The sequence below is a fragment of the Pelophylax lessonae genome (genome assembly GCF_965119305.1).
Source record: "Pelophylax lessonae genome assembly, chromosome: 1".
Classification (NCBI taxonomy): Eukaryota; Metazoa; Chordata; class Amphibia; order Anura; family Ranidae; genus Pelophylax; species Pelophylax lessonae.
In genome coordinates, this window is record NC_138768.1 from 68,924,278 (window position 1) to 68,936,872 (window position 12,595).

At 41.3% G+C, this 12,595-nt stretch overlaps 1 protein-coding gene across 2 annotated transcripts in view; it reads right to left on the reverse strand.

Annotated features, from left to right (window-relative positions):
- PDZD2 (PDZ domain containing 2) overlaps positions 1 to 12,595 on the reverse strand; it is a 454,029-nt gene that overhangs the window by 123,826 nt on the left and 317,608 nt on the right. For both annotated transcript variants that reach the window (XM_082251798.1, XM_082251799.1), the window contains exons 8-9: positions 7,674 to 7,793; positions 5,294 to 5,408 (exon numbers count right to left, since the gene is read on the reverse strand). In XM_082251798.1, the coding sequence (XP_082107924.1) occupies positions 5,294 to 5,408; positions 7,674 to 7,793 (235 nt within the window). The remainder of the gene's footprint in view (positions 1 to 5,293; positions 5,409 to 7,673; positions 7,794 to 12,595) is intronic.

Here is a 12,595-nt window from a genome sequence, read left to right on the forward strand (position 1 = left end):
AAAGACCATGCAAACTAAAATATTTATACTGTATAGTATATTCTTAAGAAGCTGTACAAATACTTTAAAGCACAATCTCATTAACCTCAGTAGCCTTAGACACCCTGGAAAAATTAATCTTCAAAATTCACAGCACAGGCAAACAAATTTCAACAGGTCACTAATCTCCATAAGAAAACATGTTCAAGACGCGAATATTAAATTAGAACTTACCTCATGGATTTTTTTGCTGGGCAAGGTTTACAAAGTAGACTTACGTTTGCTTATATTTTGCTCTACCCCGGAGACCTAGGAAGAGGCATTCCCATTTCAGTCTGGGGCTTGAGCAGTGCAAATGATTATGCTGATACATGCACTGCTCCAGCCTCCAGACTTGGTTAGGTAAAAACATGTATATATTCCAAGTATTATTACAAAAGTTAATCTTATATTGAATTATTGCCTCACCGTGTGTCAATATCCATCCCCACTCTCTTAAAATACGTACTGGTAAAGTAAGTCCGGATTTAATAACTATGTGTACTGCATACAACTGTGCGGAATTCCGCCTGTGTGTAACATTGGGGACAGTCCCCTATAATAAACACCAGTGTTGCAGTACACATAGGAAGAGCGGTGTATCCAGCACGCCAAACACCAGTAGTGACTGGGATTTCCCGCAACCCAACAGGAGTGGTTGGAAGGAGGATCCTGGCAGCCCGATGCTATACACCTTCTCCAAATACAGCATGAGCAGCTGCTCACATACGTCTATGAAGTCTTGCTTGGCAAGTTGTGGATAGGAGCTGGAGCAAGTCTACTACTGTTCCATCTTGGCAGTAAGTTCAAACATACAGATTCTGGCAGGACCGACCAGAGGGGTAAGACAGCTCCCTCCATACTTACACCAAGCGATACCATAAAGACAGCAATGTCAAAGTGATTTCAGCCATAGTACTTAAGGACACCGGAGGAGCACCCTCCAAGGAGGACTGATAAGAGGGACTTGGACTTTTGCTAATACCGTCACAGGATGGACGTTTTTCCTGATCCCTACATCATTTACATAACCAGAGGTCCTAGAGTGTTAAAAGTGGCCTATTTTCACCATAAAAGCAACATTGCTATATGTGCCGTTAGCCCCAGGGCCTATGTGTACTGCAACACTGGTGTTTATTATAGTAAACTGTCCCCAATGTTACACACAGGCTGAATTCCGCACAGTTGTATGCAGTACACATAGTTATAAAGGTCCGGGCGTACTTTACCAGTGACATATTTTAAGAGGGTGGGGGTGGATATTTACACACGGTGAGGCAATAATTCAATATAAGATTCACTTTGGTAATAATACTTGGAATAAATACATGTTTTTACCTAACTATTAGGTCAAAGTGTCTGCCTAATAACCGCTTGGTTACTCCAAGGGGAGCTCTATCCCTATTGGAATCTAACCAGTTTTTTTCTTGTGTATGTGTTAGGTTAATAGGGCAGAACACAAATTTAAGGTATAGACGAAAGGCTTTGAAAAGGTAATAGATACCATTACCCCAACATCTGTTAGTATCTCTCTGTAGTGTGGCTGGAGGTCGCTGCTGTGAAACATCTGTATTCAGCTACCCAACCCTCACCCCAAGTCTACTTAGTCAATGCAGCGCTCCCTATCTGATGGGCGGTGTGATGCATGGTGGCTTTTGCTCATGGAGCAAATGAATTAGGAAAAAGAAGTGAGACAGCAGATTTATCATTGTTTTAGGCATCCACATTTGATTAAAAGTGTTTTCCAGAAGGGGATATTTGGGCTTCAAAAATTAGCTCAAGCCATTTTTTTGTGGACTAGATTTTCCATCACTTCCTGGGAGGTCTGTACCATAAAAGAGGGGTGCGGTTGCCAATGGGAAGCATGGACAGCAATATAAACACTATACAGTCAGGTCCATAAATATTGGGACATCAACACAATTCTAATCTTTTTGGTTCTATACACCACCTCAATGGATTTGAAATGAAACAAACAAGTGTGCTTCAACTGCAGACTCTCAGCTTTAATTTGAGGGTATTTGCATCCAAATCAGGTGAAAGGTGTAGGAATTACAACAGTTTGTATATGTGCCTCCCACTTTTTAAGGGACCAAAAGTAATGGGACAATTGGCTGCTCAGCTGTTCCATGGCCAGGTGTGCGTTATTCCCTCATTATCCCATTTACAAGGAGCAGATAAAAGGTCCAGAGTTAATTTCAAGCATGCTATTTGCATTAGGAATCTGTTGCTGTCAACTCTCAATATGAGATCCAAAGAGCTGTCAATATCAGTGAAGCAAGCCATCATTAGGCTGAAAAAAAAAAAACAAACCCATCAGAGAGATCGCAAAAATATTAGGTGTGGCCAAATCAACTGTTTGGAACATCCTTAAAAAGAAAGAACGCACCGGTGAGCTCAGCAACACCAAAAGACCCAGAATACCACAGAAAACAACTGTGGTGGATGACCAAAGAACTCTTTCCCTGGTGAAGAAAACACCCTTCACAACAGTTGGCCAGATCAAGAACACTCTCCAGGAGGTAGGTGTATGTGTGTCAAAGTCAACAATCAAGAGAAGACTTCACCAGAGTGAATACAGAGGGTTCACCACAAGATGTAAACCATTGGTGAGCCTCAAAAACAGGAAGTCCAGATTAGAGTTTGCCAAACATCTAAAAAAGCCTTCACAGTTCTGGAACAACATCCTATGGAGAAATGAGACCAAGATCAACTTGTACCAGAGTGATGGGAAGAGAAGAGTAGGGAGAAGGAAAGGAACTGCTCATGATCCAAAGCATACCACTTCATCAGTGAAGCATGGTGGTGGCAGTGTCATGGCGTGGGCATGTATGGCTGCCAATGTAACTGGTTCTCTTGCATTTATTGGTGATGTGACTGCTGACCAAAGCAGCAGGATGAATTCTGAAGTGTTTCGAGCAATATTATCTGCTCATATTTAGCCAAATGCTTCAGAACTCATTGGACGGCGCTTCACAGTGCAGATGGACAATGACCCGAAGCATACTGCGAAAGCAACCAAAGAGTTTAAGGGAAAGAAGTGGAAAGTTATGCAATGGGCAAGTCAATCACCTGACCTGAATCAGATTTCAGCAAGTGAAATGTATGCTCAGACAAAACTGAAGGGAAAATGCCCCAAGAACAAGCAGAAACTGAAGACAGTTGCAGTAGAGGCCTGGCAGAGCATCACCAGGGATGAAACCCAGCGTCTGGTGATGTCTATGCATTCCAGACTTCAGGCTGTAATTGACTGCAAAGGATTTGCAACCAAGCATTAAAAAGTGAAAGTTAGATTTATGATTGTTAATCTGTCCCATTACTTTTGGTCCCTTAAAAAGTGGGAGGCACATATACAAACTGTACTTCCTACACCGTTCACCTGATTTGGATGTAAATACCCTCAAATTAAAGCTGAAAGTCTGCAGTTAAAGCACATCTTTTTTGTTTCATTTCAAATCCATTGTGGTGGTGTATAGAGCCAAAAAGATTAGAATTGTGTCAATGTCCCAATATTTATCGACCTGACTGTATAAGCAATACAGAACAGAAGTTATAATCTGTCCCCACTCAACTAAAAGGGCGATTTTGTTTTTAGCAGTGTACACATTAACGGAATTTCCTATCACTCCCATATTCTTCCCTATAAGATTATTTCTTTGCAAAATAATACTAATAAACTTTATTTTATATAGTGCCTTTAAAGGTAGCTTCCCAAAGCACTTTACAAAACCATAATGGCTTCCTGCATTTTTGCTCTATTAGTGGGTTCAACAGAAAAGTAAAAGGTTAGAGTACATATAATTATTCAAGGTGTCTGCCGCAGGGCAGAATATTAACTCCTCTCACATTATTAGATAATAAAAATTGGAAATAATAGATTAACAAAGGTAGAATTGTTGAATCTAGTGACTGGATTCTATGGTTTTTTTTTCTGTAGAATAAAAGATTAAATCTGATTGGTCACTAAAGCAACATATATACATTTTCTATTAGTTCTCAAAAAGAGAATAGGGACTGTTCATTTGGTATATTTGGTGTTCTCTGCAGCTTTCTATTCTAAACGAATGTGCAAAGACCACAATTTTTTATGCTGTAACAAAGGAAGACGTCCAACAAAAAATAACACAGCTGTCATCGACGGTGAATAAGGGGTTGGTAAATGACTCTACAGAAAATCCTTAAGTGAGCAGTAAAAAAAAGTAAGAAATGGGAATAGCCGAACTCCCAGCTGTGCGTCTGCTTTATCTAGGTCACATGCTCCTCACTGAAAGGCTTCACAAAATGACTAAAAATTATATATTTGCTTTTCTGATTAGATCTGGAAGGACAGATGAACTTAAAATCCTCGTCTGGAATAAACGCAGAAATTATGTAGGTCAAAAAATTTCTAACTGCACTGCTGAGATGTAGAACAGAAAGCTGATAAAATTGGGTGTACTGGAGGATAGAAGGATTATTTTATAAGGAAAGAATGATCAGAATGGATAGTTTCATCGCCAGGAGTTCAACGCAGGTTTTTTACAGCAAGACTCAACAGAGTTGATATCCTCTGCTCCCCGTAAATTAGGCCAAGCTACTAAGGCTCTCTTCACATCTAGACATTGCTTTTTTTTTAAGCGTTTTTCGGGTGTTTTTTTCTGACGCTTTTGTAGCGTTTTTGTACCATTTTTGAATTGACAAGTGACCAATGAAAAACAGTAAAACGCCTGTAATCTGCCAAAAAACTAAGCTCATGTACATTTGAGCGACGGGCGTTGTGCTTAAGGTGACAGAACCCAAGCCTCAGATGTGAACAGGGGCCATTGAAATGGTGGGCGTTTTTAGAGCTGAGGCTTAGAAGCAAAAAATTGGCCAAAAATGCCCAGATGTGAACGTGGCCTTAGGGGTGAAAGCCCCAGCCCCAAAAAAAAAAAAAAAAAAGACCGTTCTGATAATTCTTACTTTATAAAAAACTCTTATATTGCGCAACATATGCAGTCTCTCAGTACTCTATTTTTTCTGCTCTCATCTTTCTAGGTTTATTTGGTCTGTCACATGATGTCAGATGCTTCTGGTCTCTGTAAACCAAGATGAACCTGGGCTTCAACATCCAAGAACTGGGAAACAAGACGGAGAATCGGGACAGTAGTTCCGGATGCTTTGTCAGGGCCCACAGTGAATTGGCCAGAAGTCTGTCCAGGTCGGTATATCACATCCACCTGGGCCAGTCTTGAACGAAGTACTGGAATGCCTCTTGTGTGACTCATGTTTGTATCCTGCAGTCTTTTAGTCTTACCTTCTTTCAGCCTCCCATCAGCCGCTGCTGCTCCATTTGAGAAAATTGTCTTCACAAAGATTCCCATTCTCCCTCTGGCAGAGTCCTGACCTCCAACAATGCTGAATCCAAGTCCCTAATGACAAAGACAACAGTAATAGACCTTGGTAACTGACTACTGCTTATGTCATCTAAACCTATATCCAATACCATACCTAAGACAATAATATTCAAAACAAAAGCAAGCTTAGTCATGTGTTCTGGCATTGCCCTGCGGTTCAGACATTCTGGTCAGAGGTACCCAAATCTATAAATTATGTCTTAGTCCTGCCTATACCATTGACAATCTCTGTATGAATGCTGGGCTTGGTGGAAGGAGCAGGCCCCTACCAGCGCACTTAGAACTCTACTTACTAATCTCTTATTTTACATCAATAAGGCGATCATTTTACACTGGAATAACCCTACTACTCCTGCTTTGGCCTCTTGGAAGGCCTTGGTCAATATAACAATTATGTTATATAGAGCTACATATTTGGATAGAGAATGTCCTAAAAAGGTTAACCGAGTGTGGGAAAGGTAGCTCTTTACACCTTCCACTAACACCTAAGCGTACCTCTACTTTAGTAAGTTTCATGTGACGATACCCTGCTTTAGTTGTCCTTGTTGGCCAGGGCTAAGTGACCTTGTTTACCCAATTTGTGTATAACCCCTAATATTCCTACTGTTTATCTTACAATCCTACTTTTACCTAGTTTAACTGTACAGATAATACCTCCTAGGGCATGTTCTCTTATCTGGGGACAACTGATATTAACAATACATACATCTTGCCAATACCAGATTACAGGTTTATCCCTGGCCTTTTGCTTTTACTGCCATCTCTGGATTGGAGAGCAATTGGGGGTTGGGAAGGAATTCGGTTTGGTGTTTTGGTAGTTTTGTATATTTTGAAATTTATGATGCAGCCTCATGGACACTATTTTGCTCTGTTGAAGCCCTGTGTGGCCACTTTTGGTTGCCATTTTTTTTATTGTATTTTTTGTTACCCTTTGGTGCAAGGTTTTGTACTGCCTTATGAAAACTCAATAAAAAAAAAATAAAAAAAAAAAACCCCAAAGCAAATAAAGCATTTATTCTTTTAATATACTGTAGGTTATCTAGCAACCTGACCATCAGAAAAGATCACCACATCTGGCAAATGATGGATATCTGCTGAACACCAAATGTATCACAAATAAATACAAAAAAACAAGTTACTTAAGTGTGCACTGGGCTTCTAAATCCTATCCTTTATCAGTTATGTATAACCAGTTGAAATAGGGCACCATAAATTAAAACCTTGTCTAACAACGATTTAGCAACCAATGCTTATTCAAACGCAGTGGGGAACATGAAACAGCAAAGGGAGCAAACTGGCTTTTTAGTCAGGTGTTACTTCCCCTACTTCACCTGGATGTGGTTGATAATAAAGGAGAATTGGATTGAGAACCCCAAAGCCAGCCTCAATGAAAAAGGTGAGCTTGCCCGTTTCCTAATTCATCCTTTAATATTAAAGGGCAGCCTCAGTTAGCATTTGGGAAGCTTTAGAGGTAAGGCTAGGCTTTTTTTTAAAAAGAGCAGTCTAGATCTGCTAAAAACTTCAGCTGCCTCAAACTCTGGATCTAATAATCATTTTGGACATGCTGTTTTCGCAGAAAAGTTTAGGTCTATTTGTGCATTTTTTTCTTAGTTTGCTCAGGTTTGTTACTTTAAGAAAGCAGTATAATACCCCACTGTAGTTACCCAACACATGTATTTTAACTTATGCCACATGCTAAAATATGAGTAAAATAAACATCATAAGAGGTCCTGAAAGCAAAGGTGATGCTTTGACCACCTTGTTCTTATCCATAAATTAGCACAGCCTCCTGCAAAGAGCATGTGTTTCCTTTTCGGCATTTCTTAAATGGTTCCCACCCCCCAAAGTTTTCAAATACAGGCAAAGACAAAAGTAGATATATCGTTATTTTGATTTTTAAGGATTTACTTCCTAAACCATTACCAGGCCTCAGTGGCGTTAATCTTTTCCTCCTTTGGAAACAATAGAGCTTTTAAGAACTTTTGAATGGCAAAGGTTGCGGTAATGTCGTAAATATCAGCAGTGTAAATTTTAAGACCGGGCCTTAGAAAGCAGTAGTGAAAGTGTCACAGGCATTATGGCGGCCAGGAATTATGGTATGTCTAGCAAAGGTATGATAGCTGTGTCCCTAAGCAATAAGTTATAGGATACATAGCACAAGGGAAGTTATAAATTAAACTGCACTGGAGGACTGGAGGCCTACTTTGAAGAAGTAACAAGTTCCATTAGAAAATGGCTTTTTCCTCTAGAGAATTTCCAATTCCCGCACAGCATATGTACCTTTCCTTGGCCTTTCATTAAGACAATATTTGAGATGATTGAGGGCTGAGCGAGCCTCCAAGGTGATTCCACCTGCACTGTGCTTAAAGATCTTGCTGTTTTCTTCACAATAGCGTATTCCTGGAGAAAAAAAATGATTACTATTATTATTACATTGAAGTGATGAAAAACAAAACTGCAATGGAATCGGACCATAAAGAGCAACTATTCATCAAAGCAGCCAACCAGCAAAATAAAGGCACAGTACAACAGATAAGCCTTCAGGGCAACAAAAACCTTCTATTATGGAAAGAAAACAGTGGAAACCTGCAACTGGACTAAAGAAAGTACCTCCTTTATTGGGAGTCTGGATGTCATCTGGGATTAATATATTTGGATGTCAATAGGTAGGCCTGGTAGACCTGCAGCCTCTAGTCTCCTGGAGGACCCGCAATCTCTTGTCAAATGGAAGGCCTGCAGCTTTTTATCACAGGCCTGCAGACCCTTGTCATCCGTTAGATCCGCAACCTCCTGTCACTACTGGGTGGGCCTGCAGTCCCTTGTCACTACTGGGTGGGCCTGCAGCCCCTTGTCACTACTGGGTGGGCCTGCAGCCCCTTGTCACTACTGGGTGGGCATGCAGCCACCTGTCACTGGGTGGGCATGCAGCCACCTGTCACTGGGTGGGCATGCAGCCACCTGTCACTGGGTGTGCATGCAGCCCCTTGTCTCCGCTCAGGGAAAAGTCAGGCTTTTCTTTTGTAAAATTGCACGATTTCCTTGAAAGTATTTTATTACGGACTGAAGCCAGGTATAATAGTACCTTCTAAAATCATACCATACGGTTCCATTAGTCTACTGCCTGTTTTAAAATACACCCTAGGAGTCTAATGCCTAATCAATGACTGAAGATTGTCTGATGAAAACCGATTTTGTATTGTAGGTATAACGGGTACATCTACAGTAAACACATTATGAGAGCACTATGGAGTCTGCCATTGCTGCTCAAGAAAATGCTAGTTACTTCACGGTCATGCAGATGCGGCTAAACCAATTCCGAGCCTTTGACTCCAGCCTATGTATACAGATAAGGATTTTTAGCTTTATTCTGACTTTGATTTGCTGCATTTTTTATTCAGGTCTGGGACTCGGAAGTCCTGAAGCCAGGCAATTATTTTTAAAGCAGGTAAGTAATGGCAGTCTTCAAATGGCTCTCATATCAGGCATGCTTTAAAAGAAAAAGTTTGTCAAGAAACAAGGGACAAGGGACAGATATGAAGATATAAGGACGACACAATAATGATGAAAACACAGGATGGGTTTAAGCTTTTGAAGTAAAGCAATGTGTTAATATTTTCGGTTTAGTTCACCTATTTGCATTATATCTGCTGTGAATGCTGAGACAAGCATTCTTTTCATCTCCTTTTCATGATTTATTTCTTTTCCACATCTTTCTGGCCCCTCACACAAAGAGAACCTTTACAAAGCCCATAACTAGGCAAAGTAACCAGACAGCTTTATAGTAGACATAATACGCATCCAGTACTTACCATCCCAGCATTCCTCCACTCACTAGGGCAACCTAAAGAACCTAAATGAAATACTGGGTACTTTGGGTATTGGAGAACACATGCCATTTCCTCTTGCCTAACACAATATAGCGCTCAGTACCTGAGCATCCAATTGCTATGCCCAAATGTTATACTGTGAGGGCGGGGGGGGGGGGATATTCACAGCTCTGAGTATCTGAGCTTCAGGCAACTGATTGGGTCACGACAGGATGCTTATTGTGACTCCTTTAAAGTGATCTTGTGACTTCACCTATGGGAAAGTACACATTGACTTTAAAATACTGGTTATTTCATGTGCTATCTTTCTATCTGGACTCCTTATGTATAAAGTAGCCTTTCTGTAGCTGTAGAATGTACGCAAGTAGGCCTTGTTCATACAGGCTTCAGCTTGTGTGCAGCAAACTATTCAAAACATTTGCAAAGCTTTGGGATAAGGGCTCTGAGGAAGGAAGCTTGCCTCCTGAAACGCATCAGCTTTCCAACCGTAGAGATGTGTCATCGTTGATACTGGAGTAGTATATGACATGTGTTGTATCCTTTTATGTTTGGGAGTATGCTTTTGGCATTTTTTTAATACATTTCTAAGGTGTCTAAGGTAATGCACTAGGTGTTTGCGCCCTCCCTTTTTTTCTGTTTATAGTGTTTATGGAGTCTCCCCGCTCAAGGAGAGCAACATTGCCAAAATTACCATCTTTAACAGAGTGAGTGCTGAGGTTTGATAGTCTTTTGGATAAGCTTTGCTGAAGTATCATTCAAGTCCAGTTTGGTAATGTTAAACAGGAGTCTTAACGCTAGTGCTGGCTATCACTTCAATCTGCTAGCTGACTTCAGTAAGCTTTAGCACTACTTGAAGCATGTTGGAAGCATGCTAGCTGCTTGTTCAAAGTATCAGTAAGCAATCCCATGAAAAAGAAACTGGACCCTGAAAGCAGTGCCCAAACTTGACCCTGGAAGCAGTGCCCAAAACCAGACCCTGGAAACAGTGCCCAAAACCAGACCCTGGAAGCAGTGCCCAAAACCAGACCCTGAAAGCAGTGCCCAAACCGGACCCTGAAAGCAGTGCCTAAACAAAAGGCAGGAAGAGGGCAAGGATCTAGCCACAACTGAGGTGGCTGTGGTCTCCTTGCTGCTGGTCTCATTCCTGATACTGACCTACCATGCTTAACTCTGCATGGTGCCTCTGTGTGGAGCTGGACATTTTTCAAGAAGCAACACTAACTTACCACTGCTCCCTCGCAGCCCCTGCCTTTGCTGCAGCCGGCAATGAAATCCAAGGTGTTGGATGCTAAGGTAAGAGGTGATGTCACTCCACTGGTCATGTCCTAGTGATTCTCAACTCCTGTCCTCAGGACCCACTAACAGGCCTGGTTTGCAAGATAACTGAAAAACATCACAGGTGATATCATTTGCTGCTCAGTGATTGCAGTATTCTAGTCTGTATATCCCCAAGCGGATACTTAAAATCTTGCCTGTTAGTGGGGCCTGGGGACAGGAGTTAAGAACCACTGTGAACTAGACCCAAGCACTGTGACATGGGAGGAGGACACATGCTTCTCCATAGCCAGAGGAAATGCTCTGACAGAGGAGGGAATGCAAAGGAGTGCTAGCACTGGTAAGGCGAACCTAGCTGGTGCAGGAAACGGGGCAGGTCTTGACAAAGGCACTGTCACTTTACCTTGAACAGGCAAGGTGATAATGTCACTTTAAGCTCACAGCAGCCTCAGTGGAGAAGCAAAGCACGCATTAGGACTAAAGACTCTTTGATTTCAAGTCATGCACTTATAATATGAATCCTGCAAAAAAAGCAAGTTGTAAAGGCCAAGGACAATCAACGGGCTATATCTACATAAAATGGAGCATATTTGAAGCAACTACGAGTTTTAAAAATTAGGAGTACAGTTTCACTTTATGGACTTATTAGCTCAGAAGATTTGGAACAGTCATGATACCCAGTATCAGGTTTTATAAATGTATGCAAATGTTTGGATGAAGTACATGACTTACACAGACACGATGAGGTTGGATGCAAAAAAAAAAAAATGAGATCATGTTAATAAGTGATGATGAGAAACGTGGTCTTTCAATTAACAAATGTTAACATAACAAAAAATGTTAGTGGACTTCAAATTACGAAAAAACAAGAACAAACACATACAAACATGCATAAAATTAACATATTTACAATAATGAGCATCCCAACTTTAAAGTAGATCTAAACCCCAACTGAATGGCATAGTTTGATGAAGCACTGTGTATATAAAAAAATCACCATGTTTTTTTCCTGCTTAGTACTACTGATCTCCTCCAGCCTTTATCGTCTTCCCACATCTGCACTCCAGTGGCAGCTGCACGTCATTTCTCTGGACTGGCTTCCCGATGGTAACAGTGGACCATGGATAATCAATTGAAAGAAATAGTAAGGGAACTCTAATGGACTTTTTACGCACCAGAATACACAATTTGTTGGGTGGATGGATGGTGGTTAGGCCGCTGCTCTCTTAACATCTGGAGCACTGTTGCGTCTAGGGACCAATCTAGTGATTGAGGGTACTTTGCAAGCAGCCTGCGAGTTATGCTTTCCCTTATCAGGGTCTATATTATGGCATTTTGTGCACACGATACCCTTTGCTATATGCATTAACCCTTAAAATACAATATGCCTGAGAATCTTTACAAACATACTAACTTTTTACCTACTACTATGGATATGTCAGGATGCCAGGAAACCAGACCACACGAAGATGCAAGTAAAATAAAGCAATTTATTAGGGCAACAACAATAAACGCACAGCAAGAGTGAGGAGAGAAATCAGGAACAGCCAGGGTAGTCATCCAAGCCGCGATTGAGTCTAGAAGCGGGCAGTCATCCAAGCTGGGGTCGAGTCCAGTAACGGGTGGTCTGCCAATGCAGGGTTGTCTGTTGATGCAGAATCAAGAGCCAGGAAAGTCGTCAGCCAAGCCAGGTCTTGCACGGAGGGATACGAAGACTGCTAGTAGTGATGCAACTTGGAGCACAAGCACAAGGGCAAGGACTGCAAGCCCTCAGGAGATATATATAGTCAGGTGTGCAACATCATCACTGAGCGACGCCCAGGCAGCAGGCAAGTGATGATGCAAACAGGGTTTATAAGAGACAGCAGTCTGCACATGCCCAAGATGGCTGCCAACAGGAGGGCAAGGTAAGACCTTGCATATAAAATCAAGGGGGGAATCCTGCGCTTAATAATGGATAAATTGAGTGTAGTAAAATGACATAAACAGGATAGCAGCTAGAACACTGGATTCATAGTAATCCCATTCATAATATATATCAAGTAGTGCAGCGCTATGAACAGCAAAATTAATTGTGCTTAAAAAGTTAATAAACAATGC